This window comes from Phocoena sinus, chromosome 21, assembly GCF_008692025.1.
Source record: "Phocoena sinus isolate mPhoSin1 chromosome 21, mPhoSin1.pri, whole genome shotgun sequence".
Taxonomy (NCBI): Eukaryota; Metazoa; Chordata; class Mammalia; order Artiodactyla; family Phocoenidae; genus Phocoena; species Phocoena sinus.
In genome coordinates this window covers 13,949,683-13,974,535 of record NC_045783.1, presented here as the reverse complement: position 1 = coordinate 13,974,535, position 24,853 = coordinate 13,949,683, and the positions used below count along the sequence as shown (strand labels likewise).

The 24,853-nt window shown below is 38.8% G+C and overlaps 1 protein-coding gene across 3 annotated transcripts in view; it reads left to right on the top strand.

Moving 5' to 3' along the window:
* PDLIM3 (PDZ and LIM domain 3) overlaps window positions 1-24,578 on the top strand; it is a 30,516-nt gene extending 5,938 nt beyond the window's left edge. The window contains exons 2-9 of one of the 3 annotated variants that reach the window (XM_032618429.1): window positions 2,993-3,144; window positions 4,785-4,869; window positions 13,248-13,315; window positions 18,060-18,323; window positions 20,158-20,285; window positions 20,576-20,581; window positions 22,132-22,243; window positions 23,615-24,578. In XM_032618429.1, the coding sequence (XP_032474320.1) occupies window positions 2,993-3,144; window positions 4,785-4,869; window positions 13,248-13,315; window positions 18,060-18,323; window positions 20,158-20,285; window positions 20,576-20,581; window positions 22,132-22,243; window positions 23,615-23,804 (1,005 nt within the window). In that variant the 3' untranslated portion in view covers window positions 23,805-24,578. Of the gene's footprint in view, window positions 1-2,992; window positions 3,145-4,784; window positions 4,870-12,684; window positions 12,873-13,247; window positions 13,316-18,059; window positions 18,324-20,157; window positions 20,287-20,575; window positions 20,582-22,126; window positions 22,244-23,614 lie in introns of all 3 variants that reach the window. The other 2 variants (XM_032618428.1, XM_032618430.1) reach the window with 2 other exon arrangements.
* Window positions 24,579-24,853: the final 275 nt, after the last annotated feature.

The window sequence follows — 24,853 nt, the reverse complement described above, 5'->3', positions numbered from 1 at the left end:
GCCATTTGCTGATCACTACCCTAGCTGAACTTGAGAACTAAGAAGTGAAGGATCGTGTTTTCTCCTTGTCTCTCATCCATTTCTCTACAGATTCTTTTCTTTCCTATCAAATCCTAATGTGGAGGGCCCAGGACATCACCGCCAGGTTGAACGCAAAGTCAGAAGTTGGTTCTGGCACCACTATCGACCACTTTTCCTATTTAGCTAATGAAACCGCTGGTGACATAGCTGTTCAACTGCAACCACCTTAGTGAGAAGCCACAGGTTCTCTGAAAAAGAGAAGCAGTCTTCTTTCTCCGGACTGTCTTAGAGTTGTAATGGTGAGAGTTATTAGAAAGAGCTTTGCAAATGTAATACTTTGCATAAATATAAAATAGTTATTAACTTCCATATTAACGTTGTTAATAACATTTAGTAATATACAGTATCTAAGTTCAGCACCCCAGATATCTCCGTTTAAAATTTATATAGACAGATACATACAACCCTACCTTCCACTCATCTGAACCAGAGCTAAGAAATAATGTTAGGCTCTTCTAAACCTAGATCGAGTATTATATATAAAGCAAATTAAAATATATTAGAAAAGCTAGGTGAGGCTTTAAAAGCAAACACATTGAGCCATGCTTTCTCATGTTTTAACTCAAAAGAAAAGCATTTTGGTCTTAGAAGTTTAAAAATAGATGGTACTGATTTTGATGAACTATAGCTAGAGAAAATTAAAAGTTTGAGGTTATTTTTAGCACTACAAGTCACACTGGGGATGGAAACTTTTATTCTTCTAACAGTTCTGAGTGTGGGAGAATTTCTAAATGGAAAAACATTTACGAAATGCCTCCTAAAAGCTGAGATACAATGATCTCCAGTTGTCCTCACCCAGCCCCCATCATCTGTCCCTTCTGGAAATTATCATGATTGCTACAGTGAGGTGATCACAGATATGAAATGAGTAAAATAAACACTTTAGTGATGAGACTGAAGATCTAGGACCCATGAGAATTTGTCATTTTAGCAATTTTATTCCTTTATATGAATCTTGGATCTCTCTTAGAGCCACTTAAATCGAATTGATGACTAGATTAAGCAAAGAGACGAAAAATGAATTAATGACTGATCCTCAAGTTAAACATTAGGAATGATCTAGTTTATTCCTGGAGCAGTTTGAGGTTTAAGTCAAGTTCTACATCTTATTCTGATCTAAACAGTGGGAACTTGCAAAAGGAACAATGACAGGTTGACATTAATAGCCATAATCTTTGGGTATATAAGGACTAGTTACTTTTGTTTCACAAGTTCTGAGTTAAATGTCCATTTCATTCAGTTTTCAAGTAATTATTCATCAATTCCAAACACTGAGTATACACTGTGAAGCATTAGGAATATATATAATATTATCGATATCCTCAAGAACTTCCAGTTGGGAAAACAGACACTACACAAGTAAATAAACAAACATGAAAGTACAAACTGTCTTCATAAAAGAAGACAATAGGGTGTAACAGTGGGGAGGGGGCTGGAGAAACTACGTCAGATGTCTGGGGAGGTCTCTCTGAGAACATGACATTTAAGCCTAAACCAAAAGGAGGAGAAGAAGCAACCGGGTGAAGGGTCAGGGGAAGCATTTCAGGAGCAAGTTAACAGTGTGCACAAAGCCCAGAAGAGGGTGCAAGCTTGGCCTATTTGAGGAATTAAAAGGAAATCGGACTAGCTGTAGAGCAGTGGATTGGGAGGGGCGGGGGAGTGAGAATGGTGTGAGATGATGTTAGAGAAGCAGGCAGGGTGAGGCCAGGTGAGGACTATTAGGCAGTTGTAAATAGTTCGGATTTACCCAGAAAAACTGGGAGTAGGTATAGCCATCAGAACAATCATCGCCTTTAACTGTATACTCAACATGTTTTTGTTGAAATAATTTGAAATATCTGAAATAATTTCAGATAGCCACTTTCTAAACATTTAACAACCATATTTTTCTCATATCATTTCCCCCCATATCATTTCTCATATCATTCCCCACCTCCCCTCCAAAAAAGAAACCCACGTGGATTTCTGGTAGATGGCATAAGGTTAGATCTTGCGTTTTTTTTCTTTTACCTAGTTTGACAAACTCTGTTAAAAAACAGAACGTGATGTGTTTTTAGGCCATTTACATATAATGTAATTATTGGTATGGTTTAATTCAAAGCTACCATCTTGTTAGTTGTTTTCTATTTGTTCCATCTGTTCTTCATTCATGGAGGAGAGACTGTGAGTAGATACAAACTTCTCTTGTATCTGTGGTTCCCACGGGTTCTAGACTCTCAATGCTTAATTATACTTGGCCTTTAGCAATTTGTTCATAATTTTAGCTAAACTCTTCTTAACAACTAGTATATTTGGCCCCATCTTCCTCCATGCTCTGGTACAGGTGAGCCCATGCTTGTCTTTCCTCGGAGACTCCCGTCTTTCCTTAGATTCCAAGCTAGTTGGTTGCCCTGCAACTTCGGCTCTCTGAAGAGTCCACGAAAAGTCATAATTTTGCATATTATCTGGCTGCTTCTTGTTAATACAAGAGTGATTCTCTTTCCAGCTTTCTATATCCCAGGCGCATTATAGGGATGCTAAAGTAGTTTCAGTTCAAATATTAAGGCTCCCCAGATGTAGTAAAGTTCTATTCCCAAATAGAGAGTTCTGGGTGACAAAAAATCCTAAGAAACAAATGATTTTCTTTAAAGCAAAGAAAATATGATCCAAACAGGGAGTTATGGAAGATGTTTTAAAAGAGAATCAGAGATGTCATGATGGAGGAAATGTGGTTAGTAAGAAACAAAATTATTTCACATAATGGGAAAATAGAGGTAGCACAACTGATCAATCAAGAGTTACTTTAAGTGAGATTTAATATGTCCTGCCCAGTGAAGCATTTAAAATGTTACCAAGGTGAAATATAAACGTTGGGCACAAAACTCAAGATGCCGCAGGGTGTTGATTTTAAACGTGCGATGATCTCTTCCAGATTACTCCAGGAAGCAAGGCGGCAGCTGCCAACCTGTGTCCCGGAGATGTCATCCTGGCTATTGATGGCTTCGGTACTGAGTCCATGACTCATGCTGATGCACAGGACAGGATTAAAGCAGCAGCACACCAGCTGTGTCTCAAAATTGACAGGTGCTCTTTAATTAATGGTGTTAAAATTCGATCTGTTTTGTGGAAGAACCTGAACCAGAAGTATAAATGATTTCATCTTCCCAGTGAGAAGGAGTGTCACAGGATGCAGAATTTTGACTGGCTTTTTTTTTAATGTATCAGCCACTTTGGTCTGTTCTTCACTGAAGTCAGTCAATCTAGTAGCTGTTAACAAAGGATTTCTAAAAAGAATCCTCTGGAATGTCAGAGTAATGAAAGAGGCTAAAATAACTTTTTTCCTGTACTAACGCAGTTAGTTGACCATGAAAATAGAACCATTTAAGGTATTGGCCACATAAACACCGAACAGCATGTCCAGTTATACTGCTGTTCTAAACACGGTAGAGAACATGGAGTGGAATTTAGAGATGCTCCTAAAAGAATCTCGTGCTTGCCAAGATGTGATCATGTTAAAATCTGGTTGCTAATATCCTGTATGCTATTGGCTGTTTTGTACTGAACTCAGCCCAGAAGAATCCCACAAGGTATGAGAGGGTACATGTACATGAAGGTTTTAGACAATGAGACATTTCTGACCAAAAACAACATTAGGAAATTGATCTATTGCCATCAGACTCGTGATCTGAAACTGAATTGTGAAAATAATGATTTGTTATAGTGGCTGTTAGCATGTGTGTTTATCCTCTTGCTGTTGTATTCACAATTTTCCCTGCTGTGGTCCAAAGGTACAATCAGCCAGCCAATCTGCCATTTCACGAGGTGAAATTGACTCTTTCCCTATCTATGCATAACCTGTGTTCCTGTCAAGCACATAGTCCCGTAGGAGCCACATGATCCCAAGTAGATACATGAGAAGCGTTGGGCAAAGCACATTTCCTTGATGCCAACAGCAGATCCACCTGACAACTCATTCACTGCCTCCTGTGGTGCCCCAGGTAGGACAGGAAGGAAGTTGAGGAGATCTAGGGATCCAGTTTGTCCTGTGGTCATCTGCAGGGTGTGCCTCCAGAATCTCCCTGTCCTGTACTGCTTCCCACAAGCACTGGAGACCCACTTTCTCCAGACACTGTACAATGTCCTCGCCTTAGTTCAGGTTGCTACAATCAAATCCCATAGGCTGGGTGGCTTAAGCAACAAACATTTACTTCTCATAGTTATGGAGGCTGGAAGTCCAAGGTCAGGGAGCCAGCATGGTTGGGTTCTCGGTGAGAGCCCGCTTCCCGGTCACGTCCTCACATGGCCTTCTTTGGTGCATTCACACAGAGAGGGAAGAGATCTCATGCCTCTTCTTTTCATAAGGTCATTAATCCCACCATGAGAGCCCTACTCTAATGATTTAATCTAACCCTAATTACCTCCCAAAGGCCATCACACTGGGGATTAGGATTTCAACATTTGAACCTGGGGTGTGGGGCGAGGACACAAACATTCAGTCCATAGCGGTCCTCCAAGCAATTTTGATCCATTCAAGTCTTCCCAGAAGTACACTAAAAACATAAGACTAATTCAATAAGACAATACAGGATAATGAGCAAGGAATATTGCTTTTGCTCAAAGTATCAAGGGTTTGTTAGTATTTTCAGAAACATAGGAAATTAAAGTATACTAAAACTGGAAGTACCATTAGAATTTGGGGTTTACAAACGTTGTTTTATTTACAGGGCGGAAACTCGCTTATGGTCTCCACAGGTAACTGAAGATGGAAAGGCTCATCCTTTCAAAATCAACTTAGAATCAGAACCACAGGTATGAATTTTGGAGTAAATAATGTTCACATTACGTTTCCTTTTAAATGATGTGGATACCTTCCAAGAGGGAAAAGTGGCAAATATTAAAAAAACTGGAATAAGCCACCTGATAAAGTGGTTGTCTTTACTCTCCGAGATTAATTTATATTATCTGTGTCTTCTTACATCAAGAAAGAAAGAGAAGTATGCCTAGGCAAACACCTTGTTAAAAGACAAATATGTTCTCCTCAGGAAAAAGTCAGCTGTATCTATGTATAGTCCACTTACTTTTTCATTTTTTATGATGGACATCTGCCAAATGACCATGAGGTAATCCAAGAAATTTAAGATGTTAACACAAAGCAAAACAAAAACAGGGTCAACCATTTGAAACAGGTGTCTCTAATCTAATAGTTACTGTGAACTTCAATTCCTCAAGGTCTTCACCCAGCTCTTATGTTACATCCTTCTTTGATTATCAGTTCTGGCATTCTATAATTAAGTTTACTCAAGGAGAAGAGTTTTGCATTATGTAATCATGATGATATGCTGCCTGGGCTGCTGAATTACAAAAGATAAAGGATTTTCCCTTCAGGCAACTCTATATAATGAGCTAAATTAATCTAATAATCTGATGCTTATCCATGTCTACTTTCAAAACCTTCAAAAAACTGCAATTAGACCACCCCTCGATTGTGCTATATGGGAAATGTAATCAAGAAAAGGATTTTAGAACCTGTGCTTGGTCAGCAGCTCCCCAAGTTTAATGAGACAGAGATATATAAATCGAATATCCCTGTTTAAACAAGTATCCCTACTAAACTGATTAGATATTCCCAAAGTGTAGTTTTTCTATACATCTAATGAAAACGAACTGAAAGTATATTTATAATCTATGCTTCAGCAAGATTTCCCCTTTCAGGACCATCAACTCCTGAATTTGTCCTTCAAGTTTTCCATTTGCACCCATAAGCCCCCATTCATTTCACTCTTGGTAAAAACATGGAGAGTCCATATGTACATGTGTCTCATAGAGCTTCTAAAGATTTAAATAAAATAATATAGAAAAAGAACTTGGCACAGTGAAGTGCTCTCAGAGATGTTCACTTAAGTGGGTGCTCTCATTGTCGTTGGGCATGGCACCCCTCCCAACAGCCTGTGATCAGAAGGCCTCCTGGCCTTTCTTGACAGTGAGATAGATGGTGGCACAGAGCTTCCTGGAGACCAGTAATGTCTTCCTCATCACTATCCAAGGGTCATTACAAATTACTTTGGATCAAAACCTCATTTTCAGTTAAAATAAATACCTCACCCCAACCCCAGGAGAAAAAAACATACTAAGTAGTTTAACTTTTAGAGGGAATGAGTTTGTTAGATCCTTGTCCTAGACTTTTGATTGGAGGGAAGGTAGAGCCTGAGCCTAAAAATCACTAAAAGCAAAAGGAGGAGAAAACAGGCCCCAAAGGGAGTGAGCAGGATATATGCAATATTCATGAAGGCAGAACCGCTGTGTCTGTTCTCCTTGCTCTGAGTCCCCCAGGCATGGCACACAGCAGGTGCTCACTAAATAGCTGACAAGTGAATGAAAGGAACTGGAGGCCCTAAAGATAAACTTCATTTGAACACCGCAGTCCTGGGAACCAACTCTCAGACTGGTGTTCTACTGCCACCCCCAGGGGCTGCACACGAGGCAAAGAAATCACGAAAGCTGAGGGGGATATTTAGGTCAGGTAAGAGTGCCGCTCTTCAGGGTAGGTGAGTAAAAGGTAAAATGGACGAGACAGGTAATCAATGTGGTGAGAAGCGCTCTGCATGCTGATGGTGCTTACCCCAACATCCAAGGTGGGTAGGCGAATAATGTCTCTAATCGACATCTTCCTGATAGAAGAAAGACTGCAGGAAGAATAAGAACAAAGTTCTCCAGGCAGAGCTGTCACCTGTAGACAGCCCTTGGCAGGAATGCCCAAGCCTACCTGCCTCCTGCAACCCTCATCAACTCATCATTTAAGAGGCAACACACGAGAAAGAGATCACGTGGTGCTTTAAAAGACAGAAAAGGGAAATTTAAGGCTCACATATACGCATATATTGACCTCCCCAATCTCTCATCATCACTAGGACAAACCTCACAGAATTCTGAGTTTCCTTTTTCCATACAGAGCAGTGGTCCCCAACCTTTTTGGCACCAGGGACCAGTTTCGTGGAAGACAATTTTTCCACGGACGGCGGGGCCGGGGTGGGGATGCTTCAGGCGGTAATGCGAGCGATAGGCAGCGGCAGACGAAGCTTCGCTCACACATCCGCCGCTCACCTCCTGCTGTGCGGCCCAGTTCCTAACAGGTACTGGTCGGCGGCCTGGGGACTGGGGACCCCTGATATAGAGTACACATCCAAAATTGTACTGCACCCTTTTTCACATTTCCATTCACAATTTCTCCTAATTTTTGAAACCCGGTTTCATCAATACGAGATGCTAAGATATGGGACCAACTACACATATTTGACAAAAGTACCACATCTCCAGTGATCCCTGATCATGTTGCAGCGCCCACTCTGGCATGTGGGTGACTCAGCAAGTACGTATTTTATTCAGCACGGGGTGAGCTTAGAGCATGCATGATTGGAGCCTGTGTTTTGCTAACATCTCTCCAGAATTGGAGTTTTCAAGGCAATTGTCTGAGCTTTGCTCTAGAAGAGGCCCCTTTTGCAGATTTAGGAGTATTAATTTATGACTATGGTTATTCTGAGAATTAATTTTAAAAGATAATCCAGATTTTAAATACTCTGGCCTCTTGTCAATCATTTATTAGCCCATGTGTCCTGAATTTTGGGGTCAGACAGTATGGATATTTATGATACTGCAAAGGGGGAAAAGATAAAGAATGAGATAGGTTTAAAAAATAAAAAGGTGAAAATTGGGTTAAGGGCTACAGAAGTCAGTCAGATGGAGCTTTTGAACATTCCATTAGTTTGAGTCATGACTAATTTCTTACTTGCACCCTCTCCAAGAGGTGGGTGTTTGAAGGGCTCAGAGATAAGGACCATTTCAGTTCTTCCCCTAAAGGACCAAAATATCCCTACCCCTATGAACCTCAGGCCAGATTTATGCATGACCAGTTCACATGACTTGGCACTTCAGGACATTCCCCACAAAATATAGCTGAATTTCAGCATAACCCCTCCTATCTGAAAATCCTATAGCACAAACTAGAACAAAATGCACTGATAAATATCAAACAGTGAATGTAACTTGTAGGCTGAGATTGGAGAAAGGCTAAACTGTGGTTATGTATGTATTCTTTTTTTTTTTTTAATTAATACAAAGCTATGCAAAGAGATGTCTTTTCTTTCTACAAATAAAGCAACCCCTTCTGGACAACAAAGGTGTGTCAGTCTGAAAAACAAATACCGTTGAATGTTTAAAATGCCATCGTATATGAGGGGATTCCCTGGCACTCCAGTGGTTAGGACTCCGTGCTCTCACAGCCAAGGGCCCGGGTTCAATCCCTGGTCGGGAAACTAGGACCCCACAAGCCACGTGGTGCGGCCAAAAAAATAAATAAATAAAATAAAGTAAAATAAAATGCTGTCTTATATGAATAGTAAAATGCTGTTGAGCAATACAATATTTGAGCTCTTGTTTCTCAACCCAAGTCAAACTTCTATTGTAAGTTATCCGACCTTTGCTATTGGACTTAAATACTATTTTTCATTTTAAAAGCAATATATAGTCATTGGGGAAAAAAAAAACCCATTACATCCTACCATCCGAGTACAGCCACAAATAATAAAATGTTAGTGTATTTTTTCCATTTTTTTTCCCCTAGGAATAGGTTTAGGCTTTGGGAACTTTTTCTGACACAGTTATAGCAATAATGATATAAAATTTTAATATCTAGATTTTTCCATGTTTCCGTGCTATTATTAAATAGCTAAATTTTGGTTTTATGAATTTAGACTCGAATCTTAGGCTTAAAAGAAACTTTAGAGGTTGTTTAGATCAACCCCTGGCCATTGGATAAACTCCTTCCAGACAGTCCTGAACACGGACTATGAGCAGGTGCATTTTTCTATACAATGCATTGCTCTAGAGAAAAGGTATGTGCTAGAGTTCTCTGTCCTTCTTCAAAGCTTATATTCTCCAATAAAACATTACCCTCATCTTTGTTTAATATTCGCTGAACAATTCAAAATTATAATGCAGTTACCACAAGGCAGGAAAGATGCTTTTCAGAAATAAAAATGCTGTTCTCTAAATGAGAAAGGATTGCATCCTTTCCATAAAAGATTTGATAATAAAGACATACTATATGCACAATCAAGTGGGGTATGGGTTGAAATTGTCATATTTTCATGAAATAACTTTATTCTACAATGTTTTCATAACTGGATGGCAGCCTACACAAGACAAATTTTCATAAAATCCCCAGTTCCCCAAACTCTTCCCCAGTGAGATATGGGGAACACTTGAAACAGATCACTGAAGAAAAAATAATTATAAGGGTGGCTTTATTTTTCATTTAAGGGGTGAGCATGAGGAGGGGGGCAGGGATTGTTCATAAATTCCAAACACGATAAAATATCATCATTTACTCAGTGTGGCTTGATCAAATATATGATCACTTGACATAGTTTCCCTCATTTCACAGGCATTTTTTTCTTATAAATAAACAGATCTGTATATTATCACACATGTATCAAACATGTTGTATCTGTTGGAGCTGGTTTTTGTCTCAGTTCTCAGACCGAATGTTTATCCAAGTAAGAAACTGAAAGGTGAACTGTCTTAGAATGACATCATTGCTGAGGTCATTTCAAGGACGTGGGAGATTGCTGTCAAGAGGTGCATATTCTCCCAAAGGCAGCGGATCTCTGTCAAGTTACTTAGCTTTGATTCTGGCAGCTCTAGCATTCCATTAATTCAGAATATTACTCCTTAATATGAGCTCCTAACAGTTAAAAATAATATGTAAAAATCTAATTAACTGCAATGATTATTTGTTGGATTCTTAAGACATAATCATTTAGATGCTTTTGTCTGAGTAGAATAAACACAAGAGCTGGACTCTATTAACTGCTACATAATTTGTTTTACTAGTATTTTCCATTACTAATGATTTTCCAGGAAAATATAAAAAGGAATTAAAGTGGAATAGCAAACTTCCCGTTGGTTTTGTCTTTTGATTCTGTTTGACCATCAACAATGATGTAAGACTTGGATAGAATGTTGCCTCTCCGTGCCATATTTAAATGTTTTGTTTACCTTTAGTGTATACACTTCATTGTGCTTTTTTTGGAATGACTACAGCAGCCCATAAACTAATGCTTCGCAAAAGCTAAATACAAATGTTTGAAGCCTGTATTAGAAACACTTCCTTTTATGATCTGAGTGGAAAATAGAGTTTTATTTTAACAAATTACACTTTTGTGACTTTTGCAATATGTAACTAAAACTGAAAATGGCAAAGAAAAAGCTTGGAGCTAATTAACTTATGTGCTGCTTTTTGGAAGTACTGCTAGAGACTATTATTGCACAAATATTTTCAGAGAAGATGCCTCATTTATAGGACAGTTGCCAATCATGTTTATTTATAATTTTAAGACAGAAGAAATAAGGGCAGAGATTTTTTTCCCCCATAAAGCCATCCCATTATTTTTCCTAATTTTTGTAAATTCAATTCTATATACCAAGATCTTTAAGGCATATCACTCTCAGTTTAAAAATAAAAACAAAAGCTGAATTCCACACAGCTTGATTCCTTCAGTACTTCCTGATTCACTCTTTTAATGAACCTGAGAGATAAATTTATAGTCCACCGTAACTAAATTAGGCAATTAGCCTTCTGTCTTCTTTCATATCCAAAAGAGAAGCAAAGGCTTGAATTATGGCCATTGTCATTACTTACAATTATTTGCCATTCACTTTTTTCATGCCATAATAACAGCTAATCATAATGGTTAATCATAAAACACAGCCACTCCAAATTCATTATTAAATCAGCCAAAGCAATCAGATTGTACCAGTATATAAATGTTTGCACACATTTTCACATGTTCTGGGATTCAGCATTTTTCTAAAGCCATATTTGGCTGTTTCAGTCATTCTGCTATCTTATATCAGCAACTACATTGTCACCCAACCAACTTCTAGGCAGTGAGTCATTATTCTGGAGATAAAAAACCTGAATCAATAAGATATTAGTCAATTCAATCATACTATAGAATCACAGGCTTTGTATTCAACTCAGACCTTCTTTTCAAGTTCAGGAGGCTGTTAAATTTTGCTGCCCAGTGTTGTTGAGAGAAAAGCTCCTCTTTACCACATCACAGATTTTCAGGTACCATGAGATTTGGGGCAGCTGGAGTCAAAGACGCTGCAGGGCTAGTATTTCAAGAGGCACCCCATTTGCCTTGTCATAACTATTTTTTAAGTGGGCTTTGCCAACAGGCCTAGATGGGGGAATAGGGAGTGTGTGTGACAACTGCCTGCTCAGGAGAACCAAAAGGAAGCAGTGTGCTGCTTGGGTCTCTAAAGGAAGTCACTGGTGTTCTCTGGAATCACCATGCAAAACTGTGGTTCCACCCCTAAGAGAGGAATACAATCTCTTTTCTTAAAAGCACCATCCCACATCTTACTCACCTACAATGACAAGAAAAAAAATGATATGAATATTACAAGACCTTTTTATTCTTTTAATCAAAAGAGTCTCCATTAACCATTCCAAATAATCATAAATGTTTGTACCGTGTGAAACACTGGTGGCACAGTCAAAAGTAAAGGAAGTTGATGTGAATGTGTGAGCAAAAATATTGTAAAGACTGATCTTACTAATTCTGCCAAATGAAAAGATTTGGAAAGAGAATCAGCTTGTGTGTATTTCAGCATTCCCTTTTGGTTTTCTTCTGTTGCTTAGAAGACAAAAAAAGTTTAATGAACTTTACAAAATTATAAATCTGTATAAAAACTGGAAAACGTGATTCCTACATTAGAAGACAGTAATACAGAGTTTCCGATCATTCAGGCATGTTTCACACCCAGGTTTAGGAGTGACGTTTGGTCCTCTTCCCAAAGCAATGAAGTGAAAATCCTTTTGTGAATCATATAAATTAGCTCTCTCTAAATTGCTGACTTAAGTCTTTCTGGGATTAGAGTAAACATGAACGCACAACATGAAATCATCACAATAGAAAGGGAGGGTTTTCTATAAATGTTATTCCTGCTTTCATAAGGAAAGTCTTTTAATTCCTATTACTTTTTCTAAATTTAAGGTTATATCTTAATGCAAATTAAGAATTTTGTTTGTTGTAGGAATTAAGAAAAAAACTTGGATTAGCTATAATGATTCAGTACACTTATTCATAAATGCTCACTCCCTTTCTGATTGTTTTATTCTCCCGTTTTCTAAAATGGGGGAAATTTTAAGATATTACTAGAAGAGAAAGCATATATAAGTTCTACTTAAGAAAATGTTAAGTAGAATAATTTTCTAAGCCAAAAATCTCACTTCTGACACAAAATTTCTGGATTCAAATGAGTCTTATGAGAATTTCTTAAAAGCTCTAGATGTAGAAGTCAGTAGGGAGCAGACAAGAGGTATAATATTCAAATTATTTTATAATATTTCAAATAAGGTCAGTTCCTTTGCACCTGAACATCTGGTGGGTGATTACAGCACATGTAAAGTTCACGGCGAATGCAGTCTTCCCTTAACCTGGCCATTAATCTCGTAGTGGTAAAGAAACCTTGATTAACAAGAGCGATGCTGTTGATTTGCGCGTTAACGGCTTTGTTGTGCATTCTGTGGCTCTGTGTATTTTGTCTGCCGTTGTACAGGAGTTCAAACCCATTGGTGCCGGGTACAACAGAAGGGCCCAGCCTTTTGTTGCAGCAGCAAACATTGATGACAAAAGACAGGTAGTGAGCGCTTCCTATAACTCACCCATTGGGCTCTATTCAACCAGCAATATACAAGATGCGCTTCACGGGCAGCTGCGGGGGCTCATTCCTAGCTCACCTCAAAAGTAAGTACTCCACTTGGTTTCTGGCCACCATGTTCTTAATGGTGATAGTATGGCTTCTCTTCCTTTCAAAAGTCCAGCTCTTGCTGTTTTATTTTTACTTTCCTGAAGGCACGATCAGATTTTTATCTTAAAGACAAGCATCTAGAACATGGTTCTAGTGTTCTGGAGTCCAATCTGCCAGTTCCCGAACATTTAGTGAATAGATGGTTAAAAGGAAGAAATCGCTCTGGTTCCATCATCACCCTTCTTAGTCATGTCAATATTTGGTGGTAAATAATCCTTTCTGTACGATTATTGTTCATTTAATTTTATCTAAATATATATATATATATTAGTCTTCCACTGAGGGACTTTTTTAACCCTTTGTTTTCACAGGATGTGAACTACTTTGAACACAAGCACAATATTCGGCCCAAACCTTTCATAATTCCAGGCCGAAGCAGGTCATAAAGCTTTAAGATTGTGAAGTTTGGAGTGCATGCATCTTTAATAAATCCTACTAATCACCAAGACACATAACTCTTAGGTGTTTGGAGTGACTTTTCTCATTTTGAAGCTTATTTCAAAAGCAAAAGAAACAAATTCACTTAGCAGAGAAGAGAGTAAATATTGACCAGATTATAGAGCTGTGAAATATTATGCAATCTCTGTGTGTATTTATAACTGATACCCCTGCCGTTCTGAGGATCCCGTCCAGAACACAGTGACCTTCTGAGGCAGGCAGACATACCCTATCCCAGGGCAGGAAGGCCCAGGCAGCAGTCACAAAAATGAAAACCAGCCCCCGGTCAGGAGTAAGGAAGCAGGTGAGGCAAACGTGGAAAGGCTGGTGTAGCTTTCCATGTTTGACAGTCTCTGATCATCCCATCTCAGCACCTAATTCTCATTGCACCATCAGAGCCCAGTGGGTAATCCCACTCATTCTAGCTCTTACATAAAAATAAATTTGCGTTCTTATGGATACTTGCAAAGGAAGAGAAGCCACTTGAAAAGGAACTTTTCCACTTGGGGAAAATAAGTATAAAGAAAGAAAGAGTTGGAGGCAGAGAGATCTACTGCGTTATCCTCGTGGATAACTGCACACACTGGAATAAAAATGAGCAATAATATCTCTTCTTGTCTGTCAGAGAAACAGATCATCTTCAGATGATCCTTTTCAAATCTTCTCTAGAAACTGAATTCCAACCTACGAGGAAAGAAATTAATGCCCTGTCTTGCCACATCAGGAAATAGTGACTTCGGGAAACCTCAAACCCATTCCTCTGACCTCAGCTACATCAATCAGCCCAGAGGAAGGAAGTTGGGGGTTAGGCTGGATCAATTCTAACAGGTTAGGATCATTGAATAACGATCTACATCAGGTGTCACTAATAGGGGTCCATAGGTGGAGTCAATTCACAATGTTTTATTTAACCCTCCCGTTTTTAAAAATATTGAATTTAAGTTTAAGATGGAATATCTACCCTCTATCTTGCCAAAATGCCCATCATGCCTAGCGTATGATACCTGGCCCATTTTCATATATGTGTGACCCTCCTGGCCCCTGGAGACATCTGAGTTTATGATGCCTGCTGTGGATGGTCAGCCATCACTTGATATATGATTTCCGTGTGCAGACCTTTCCATAAGCTACAGTCAGGGCCAGAGGATTACCTCAAAATAAGTCAGACAATTTTGTGATATCAGACTCAGAAAGAAGGAGTGGAGTAAAAGAGCAGGAGAAAGATGCTAAAAAGGCAATGACTACCAAATACATCTGCCCCCACTACATATTATATCCCCAGCACCCAGAAAAGGGGCTGGGACAGAGTACATGCTCAACAAATGTTCATTAGATAAAGGAACAAAAGCCCAAGAGTACCTAATCAGACTTCCTGAGTAGCAAGAAGAATCAGGAGCTGTTACCCTTCCCTCATACTGGCAACTCTGAACAATCCTTTTTTTTTGCTTCTCTTAGTTTTTGCCTTCTTCATATTCCATTTTCCTCTGTATCTTTTCTCTATTTCTCCACATTCAACAGCTTCCCAACACCACTCTAAATAACATTAAAAAAAATTGGATTAAAAGTTAAAATGCTCTTTCGCTATTGAATAAATATATACATAATATATGCATCTTCCCAGAGAAGCAGAGTAAAATGGATCTACTTGCACTCTTTTGAGCTTAGCATAATGGTAAGCTCACTAACTTGAGCCATAGGACTCCGCGAGGCTCAGATAAAATGCTACATTAGAGTAACACAGATCTTGCTTTTGCTGAAGACCAATAACATTTAATTTTATAAAAATTCAGGGAAAGTCAAGGAGATTCAGGTATGTAATGCCCTTCTCTTACATTTTCATTTTAATTCAAACATGGTGATAATAATAAGCCACTCATAATTTTGTCATTGTAAGCTGGTGCCTTTCAATCTAGCTAAATTTGGAAGAGGGGAGTGGAAAAACAGAGATGAGAGGATCTGCTTAAAAAACAGGTACCAGTACACAAATCTTAAAAAAATTATAAAAAAATGCTTCTATTATCCTTCCTTTCTTCCTGTGCCCCCTCACTATTTGCTCTAGCTTCTGAATTTCTTGTTCTTACCAAATGATTGTTCATCAAGGTGGAATTTTGAGTGGCTACTTACCAAGCAATAACTACACCATTAATAAACAACTTTTGAATCAGAAGTAAGTTGGAGATGCTAATATATTCATTTCCCTGGGTCTTACTATTAGTTACGGTTCTTTCAATGGTTTCATCATAATTGAAGCATTATTAAAAGACCAGTATTTTCATATGAAAATATGTAAATGTTTAAAGCCACAGCTATCATTAAAAATATATACAAGGCTAGATCCAAATGATAAAATACAATCTGGTGAGTGGTTTTTGGACAAGTCGCTTCTGGAAGCATGTCCCCAAGTTTATATACACACCAGGGAAGTTAGTTCTCTGTCTAATGATCTATCCAGGTGTATGAGAGTAATTGAGTGTATCATCAACCTTACAGGTTGCCAAGCCAGTAAGTCAATGTCAAGAAATCTCAATGGTATCTACCTTTCCAGGTCACAGGAATAGGTCATGGTGACCCATGATGATCTCCACAGTGACTAGAGTCCATGAAAACTATTTTATTTAAAGCATCAGTTCAAGAGCTCTTTTTAAATTGTCCCAGAAATTTATAAAAAGATAATTGTTTTTTGCTTAGGGTTTATTTCCTATCTATTCAATAGACACGGGCCCCTAAATAGAATGATAAAGAAACTAGGAAATAGAAGACACAGTCTCTGCTTAAATAAAGTTATATACACAAGCATGCATGTATATAAGAACACTAATAACAGAAAAAAATGTAATACTAATTACAACTGTAAAATAAGGTGTATCTGTAAGTTCTGAGATGACCATAGTTTACTTCTCCACTATCTAGCACCATGCCTGGCACACAGTAAGGTCGAGTAGTTATAAATGCTTGTTGAAAAGGTTCACTATTTTGAGCCCAAGTCTCCCAATATTGAAACTCAGTGTTTCAAATCCCTAAATTACAATTTAATAAACTTCATTATACTGAGGTCAAATCAATACGATCCTGACTAAACTGCACTATAACTGAAATGTTATTTCTATTCTTTTACCAACTGAAGTCAATTTCAGCATAGGGTTGAGCCTATGAAAATGGTGAATAAACCATATGACATTTTTGTACATGATCAACCAATTTACTGATTGAGTTTCAAACAAGTTCTCAGTAGTCGGGAAGTGAAGGAGCAAGTCCATATATACCTGCCCGATTCAGTCTTTGCAGGTGGTTGAACTGGATAACACAACACACACAAAAATTTTAATTCATCTAGTGACATGGGTTGCTCAGACTATCCAGGCTGCAGCATTGATGAAGCCAGTAAAATCAATGCCCAATATATGCTTTTGGTTTTTGCTCTCTGAATGGGGCTGAGGTTGGCATTAGTGGCCCTAGAGAGTAAATGCAAGTATGCGGCCATACTTGAGCCCTCAGAGGACACTTTCAGGAAAACACACCATATAAATTGTTCTCTGCCTTCAGTTTACAGCAACACTAACCTGCAGGCATGACTGAAGTTCACACTAATATTACTATTTCTTTTAGCTTTGTCTTAAATGACTGCGCTTAAAAAAAACCAATATATTCCTTTTCTCAAAAAATGCATTTCTCATGCTGCACTTAAAATGCACGTAGAAAAATGACTTTTTAGTCGTTGGCATCAGTTATGACTAACCTCTTATGCACGGAAAATTCTATTCATAGCGAATAAGAAATTTCTGTCGTTGTCCTTAAAATTGCATGACTGGCCTTTCTGGTGTTTTAATAATGAGTTGCCTTAAATTGTCTTTAAAAGGAAATGAGAAATATGCATGGAAATATATGTGTGCTTCCAAAATTTTACAAGAAGTAGCTATGTATAAAAGAAATATATATATATATCTTAGCTCTAAGTAGCATTCACAGAGTTTGAGATCACCTTATTTCCCCTCTAATCATTCATTTCAAGGTGACAGGCATTTATTGGCTGTTTCTAGAGCCTATATCAAATCACTGAACAATTTTTTAAAGTGTAGTCTTCACAAAATGAATGAATGAAAGTAGAAAAAGTTAAAATAGTAACAATAAAATATTTACAAAATAGTCTTAAAACATAATCTCTATCACATAACCTACAAGTTGCCAATTACTATTCAATTAAGGCCCAACTGCATTTCTGAAAATACTTCTTATTTTGAAACGTTTAGCCTAAATATTTGATTGGATCTTCATGCTGCATATTCATATTACTATTTGTGAAGGATCGTTCATTAATATTTTAGTTTTAAAAACTGCAGCTCAGAAATGTAAAAGGATGTCCCGCTAATGTAATTTCCCTGAGCCACTTCCTTTATGCACAGCTCTTTTTACATGAAGCCTTCACCTCATAGAACACATTGTCTAGTAGAACAGAGCCAAACAATGCAATATCACCTGTACCTTTTAATTTTGTTAAACGTTTTTCAATCATGAATTTTTAAATGTCTTCCCTTTTGAAAATAACTTCTAGCCAGAAATAAATATTTCTTTTTCATTTGATTTAATTCACCTCTTACTTTTAACCTCTCTGTACTTGTTCTCTGTGTTCTCCTGTCTGGATTTTCTGGTTCCTGTGTCATCTCTGTGTAACGTGGTCATTAACACAGTGGATGCAGTACTCCGTCCGGTATTGACGGTGGCAGTGGACGTAGCACCCCTTCTTCTGTCAGTACTCTTAGTACTATTTGCCCAGGTGACTTGAAAGTTGCTGCTAAGATGGCCCCTAACATTCCTTTGGAAATGGAACTTCCTGGTGTGAAGATTATACATGCTCAGTTTAATACACCTATGCAGTTGTACTCAGATGGCAATATTATGGAAACACTTCAGGGTCAGGTTTCAACAGCCCTAGGGGAAACGCCCTCAATGAGGTAATATGAGTCTTTTTGAACCATCAGCATATTAACTAAACACATGGGCAATGTCAACTTTACTGGTGTCTTGTACACTGTCTTATCATTGAAAGAAAGCTTTGTGAGAAGCTTTCAAAAAAAAATACTAAGGATTTATTGCAGATACCTAGGCCTAATGATAAGGGCGATTTGAAAAATTAACCAAGTAGAGTTTTATGTGACAGATCACAATAAACTGAAATCATGGAAGGACCAAACGTATATGTCTTTTGAAAAACTGCAGTGTAGTTTATGAATGTCTGGTACAATACTTCTCAAAAGTGATTTATAATCTGGGATAATCTATGTTTCTCCTTTGGGGGTCAAAAACTGGGAAAGGGATGGGAGGTTCAGAGAAGTTTTAAAGGAGATGATACCTCTTTTCTCTTCTAATGGCATCTTGTGGAGAGTTAATTATTTTTCATTTAAAATTTTTGCCATGAATAAGGGTTTATAAATGAATATCTCAAGCTACTGCTATAGACATTTAATTTCCATTGATCGCTATTTTGACTAATTTCTTCTTTATTATGTATATTTGTTCAAAGTACTTTTGCCATCAAGCATTTTCAATTAAAAAAATTTATTATAAGATAAAATCTTATTACTTCTTTCAATATTATAGAGCCATTATAAAGTATGATAATGCTTGAGTGCTATGTAACAATATCCCAAAGATAATTCTTGGGATGAATACAATGTGATAATAATACCATAATGTATCTCAAAGCCATTTGCAAGGAGTTTCAGATATATAAGATGATTACTTCCAAATATGACACTGGTAATAAAAATATGTGCAAATAACAACTACCTTTTCTAGATAATGCAATTAAATGACATAAAATAATAAAGCAACTCAGTGCCTGACATGTTTTTTTTTTTTTTTTTTTTTTTTTTTGCGGTACGTGGGCCTCTCACTGTTGTGGCCTCTCCCGTTGCGGAGCACAGGCTCCGGACGCGCAGGCTCAGCGGCCATGGCTCATGGGCCCAGCCGCTCTGTGGCATGTGGGATCTTCCCGGACCGGTGCACGAACCCGTGTCCCCTGGATCGGCAGGTGGACTGTCAACCACTGTGCCACCAGGGAAGCCCCTGACATGTATTTTTATTGTGGCTTTTTTTTTTATTGTTCATCATGAATATATCTGTAGAAAGTTTATTAAAATAAAGCTTCAATCATTTTTGGAAATGAATTATAATGTGGCTATTTAGTAGCCAACAAAGCTGACTTCTATGTGAAAGTTGCTACATTATGCACTTTCAAACACTGACAAGTTGAATTTCTTCAGTTTACAAGCAAAATGATACCTTTGTTGTCTACAGGAGTTAACAAAACTAAACCATACACTGTTGGTTTAATATCAGAAATGAATCTGAATTTTACTGACATCTTTATGACTGAGACTAATCAAACCGGGCTCACTCGTGCACTTTCTATCATGTGTATGTTGTCCTTTTTTTTCCTGAGAAAGGTTAATTTTGTTCACATTATAATTATATATCCATCAGACGCAAGCATTATTTTTTAAATTACTATTTCCTAACAATCACATTTTAGTTGCCCTCCAAAGGATTTTGCCACATGGAGAAATGATGATGTGACCCCCAGGTTACTTACTGATATTTTTAAGGGAACCCGTGTGAATTCACATTATATTTTTAGCTATTGATATAACAGAGATTAACTTGAAACCACTGAATCTCTGTCCAGGAGTTGCTGTAAATATAGTGATCACTGCTTGTTGATATCTTGTGGCTTCTTGCACATACACACACTCCTGATGCTGTTTCACCCATCATACTGTGTTTCAGTGAACCCACGGCCTCCCCAGTGCCCCCCCAGTCGGATGTGTACCGGATGCTCCACGACAATCGTAATGAACCTACTCAGCCTCGCCAGTCAGGCTCCTTCAGGGTGCTCCAGGAACTAGTGAACGATGGTGAGCAGTCGTGAACATCTGCTGAAACGTTATTGATAGAGGCTATTGGAAGGATCAGGGTGGGGGAGGGCAGCAAGCATAATGGGAATGAGAGTCTAAAAACCGATTTTAGGGCTTCCCTGGTGGCACAGTGGTTGAGAGTCCGCCTGCCGATGCAGGGGACACGGGTTCGTGCCCCGGTCCGGGAAGATCCCACATGCCGCGGAGCGGCTGGGCCCGTGAGCCATGGCCGCTGAGCCTGCGCGTCCGGAGCCTGTGCTCCGCAACGGGAGAGGCCGCAACAGTGAGAGGCCCGCGTACCGCAAAACAAAACAAAACAAACAAACAAAAAAACCCCGATTTTAATCAGTCATCAAATGATTCTTTGCTGAAAAGGACTTGGGTGGTACTTGGTTAAGGAAAGGAGCTTCCAGACATATCCAGGTAGCCACCAACTTGGTGATTAAAGGGTGCTGAAGACAAATCCCATCCACAGTAGTCAAGGGCTAGCTCAGCTTATAGATCATAAAATGTTGCAAAATTTCTCAGCCTCCCCCATATTCCAGGGTGTCATGATCATCAAAATTTTTAAATAACACTGGAATGAACCCTTACTGTGCTCCAAATCCTGTGCTGAGTGCTTTGCACACATGGTCATTTAATCCTCACAATAACTCAGTGAGGTAGGAGCTATTACTTCCCCTATTTAACAAAAGAGAAAATGAGGCATAGAGAGGGTGGATTTGTACAAAGTCACACAGTGAGTAAGAAACAGAGTTGGGTCTCCAGCCCACTCCTGCTGTCTTCAGAGTTCATACTCTTACCAATGTTTTTCCACTTCCAAGAGATATATTGTCCTTCAGAAGTTGCACAAAAATGCAAACTGCCCCATTAATATAGCCACTATCAAAAAAAAAATGGAAAATGAGTGTTGGTGACGGTATGGAGAAATGGGGACCCTTGTGCATTGCTGATGGGGAATGTAACATGGTGCAGCCACTGTGAGAAACAGTAAGGTGGTTCCTCAAAAAGTTAAACATAGAATTGCCATAGGATCCACAAACCCACTGCTGCATGTATACTCAGGAGAACTGCAAGCAGGGACTCAAACCAATCCTCGTACACCAGCGTTCATAGAAGCATTATGCACAACAGCCAGAAGGTGGAAAGAACCTAAACGTCTATCCACACGTGAATGGATATACATAATGTGCTATATCCATAGAGTATTATTCAGCCTTAAAAATGAAAATTCTGATACATGCTGCAACATGGATGAACCTTGAAAACATTCTGCTAAGTGAAATAAGCCAGAGACATAAGGATAGATATTGTACGATTCCATTTGTATGAGGACCCTAGAATAGGCAAGTCATAGACACAGAAAGCAGAACAGAGATCACCAGGGTCTGGAAGGAGGGGGGAATATGGAATTAATGTTTCCTGGGTACAGAGTTTCTGTTTTGGATGATGAAAAAGTTCTCGAAATAGATATTGGTGATGGTTGCACAACATTGGGAATATACTTAATGCTACTGAATTACACACTTAAAAATAGATAAGATGGTCGATTTTATGTATATTTTAACCACAATTAAAAAAAGAAGAATGCAAAATGCCCTCTGCCCCTCTGGGCATTTTGTAACAGGTCCCTATGACAACAACTACAACAATTTTTAACTAATTTTGTTTTGTAAGGTCCCGTTTGAGAACAAATTATGCTTGAACCAGTCCTGCTTCTTCCTAAATGATATTGTGGGCGCAACTAAGAATTCCTCAGGTTAAAGTGCACACCTTAAAATAGAAGCAAAGTATAAACTGTTGCCAGCTGCTCCCTTGCCATAAATGGAAACACTCTGTTTTTCAGATGACCGTCCTGCTGGAACTCGGAGTGTGAGAGCTCCAGTTACAAAAGTCCCATGCGGTGCTGGCAGCACACAGAAGATGCCACTCTGTGACAAATGTGGGAGTGGCATTGTGTAAGTTTCATTTTCAACCCCAAAATTCATCATAAATCTTGCTGTCAGTTCTCTATTTCTTGTACTTTAAGACTCCGTGTATAGAAAAGGTTTTAAGTTTTATGAAAAACAAATTTCTATTCATTGACTGGAAACATAATGTCCACACATTTAGCACATTTTGACCAGAATTCCTTCGATGTACCCCCAAATTAGCATAGAATGTGAGTCGAATATCTTGACTTATAATTTCAGACATATTCTGGTGAAAAGAAACCACCCCAGAAGTATATTTAAAAAGTCATTTCCAAGAATAACTTCACTTCAAAAAGCCCTCCCTTTGTTAATGTATATAGTCTTTGAACACTTCCTTTTCTGTATAGTCTTTGAACACTTCCTTTTCTGTATAAACTCAGGAAAACAAATATGGGGGTCACCCAGTTATTAATTAAAACACATTATCTTTACGTGGTTTCTTAAGTTGCACAAATATTGAAATATGATTTTTAGACATAGAGTCAGCTTCCATTTCAAGGGACTTCATGTGTGAATAGCTACACTTGCCAGTTCAAACCTTCAAGTGAACGAGAGCATTTCAGTCTCTCCACCTCATGCCCCATGTGGTCACCTCCTCCATCCCTTTTTTCTGTTCCTCTGTCATTAGCTCACACACTGAGGCACCATCTGTCCACTTACCCAGGACTCATCCCAGGAGGGCAGTGGGAGATAAGCCTGGTTACAGCACAGAAGGGGCTGTGAGACAGAGAAACAAGCAGGACAGGGAGATGGGAGCAGACAGGACCTCAGAACATACAACAGGTTGTGATGTTACATGAAGCAATGATTGCCCCCTAGTTGAAGTAAACTGCTTTGACGGTAGAGGCCAAGTCCACCCACCAGTGGAAATTCCATCTCTGCCCTTTGATCTGTTCTCTCTGTGTTCCATAGAATAGAGGCTGGATCACCAAGCTAGACAGTAAGCAGAGGGACTTTTAGTTGTGTAGACAACAACCTTGGCCAAAATCAGAATCCTTTGCAGAGGTGTCAGTTTTATCTGTATCATGTCTCCCTCTTTCAAAGAAACAATGGGGAATGATCATGAAGTAAGGATCCTATCATTTTTCTAAAAAAAAAAACAAAAAAAACCTGTTTGAAAAAGATCTGAAAAATATTCACATGTCAACAACAGAGAGACACATGTGAAGGTTTACTATGGTGGTCTTGGCTCTCCCTGACAACTACATCAGTTCCACAGCTGTGCCCAGCTTTGCAGCTATTGTTTCCTGAACGTGAAACAGATTAACACCTGCCTCATCTGTAGTGCTGTCTGCCTTTGTATCATGTTTCTGGCTTTCTGGGTTTTTTTTCACGAGGCCTCCTTTCCCCCAACAGTGGTGCGGTTGTGAAGGTGAGGGACAAGCATCGGCATCCAGAGTGCTTCGTGTGTGCTGACTGTAACCTCAACCTCAAACAAAAGGGCTACTTCTTCGTGGAGGGGGAGCTGTACTGCGAAACCCACGCACGGGCCCGCATGAGGCCCCCAGAGGGCTACGACACAGTCACTCTTTATCCCAAAGCTTAAGTCTCCGGCAGACGGAACATGCACTCACCCAGGCGCACCCTCACAGGCAGACGTTAACGGCTTGGGGTAGAAGTAGAGCAAAGGGCTGACTCCAAATCTAGAACCAAGCTTTTAGACACTTATCTCATTGTATCCTCAGGAGCAGGAATGGGCGGAAGATGCCTGCTCTAACAGAAACATACATTCAACTGTATTTCTCTTTGGAGCTAGCAATAACTTAGTGAAATTTAGAGCAATAATTTTTATGTCACACTCTATATTTTACATTTATAATATGACCATCAAACATGTAAACGTCAAGATTTTAGGGGGAGTCTAATTGCCCTTCCTTAACCAGTTGATTTTGCAATTGCAACTTACGACAAATGACAATCTTGTATTCTAAGACAGTCCTGCAGGTGTCTGTTATCTGTTTTAACTATAATAGTGCATGTCAGGGAGAAATTCCCTAGATCTCTCTAGTTTCATATTCAAACAGTTATACTACTGGATGCAGCATACATAATAAATACATAAAACATTTTTAAAATACCTAACGAAGTGGCACTCAATGAATTCAGATAAAATCAACATTCCAATGAGAGGGCCCAGTCATATCTCGTCGTGTACACTAACAACTCAGGTATTTTAAGAAAAATGTGGCTTCTTTAGTTTTCATAACTCATTCACTCTTCTGAGCCCACAGTTTCTGCTGATAGGAGGGGAACTCTTAAATTTGCTAGTTAAAGGTGATGCAGTCTCTTTCAGATTAAAACAGTTTCTGCTGCTTTGAAATAGTCTCTTTCATTTTAAATGTCTCTTTCAGATAAGTATTCTAAGTCAAGGTTCAGACTCTATCAAGGCTAGTTCTTTATTCTCAAGGCTGACCACCACCACCTTCTCCTTCCCAGGACGGCACCTCCAAGGGACGTCCCTGAGGAAGGGAGGGGCTGCTGGTCTCCTGGGGTCTTGCTTGTATTCTCTGCTGAAACCCATGATTCCACTTGTGCTCCATTTTCTCAACATAGTTGGGACCAGGCAACAAGCCCACCTCTACCACCACGTCCAAA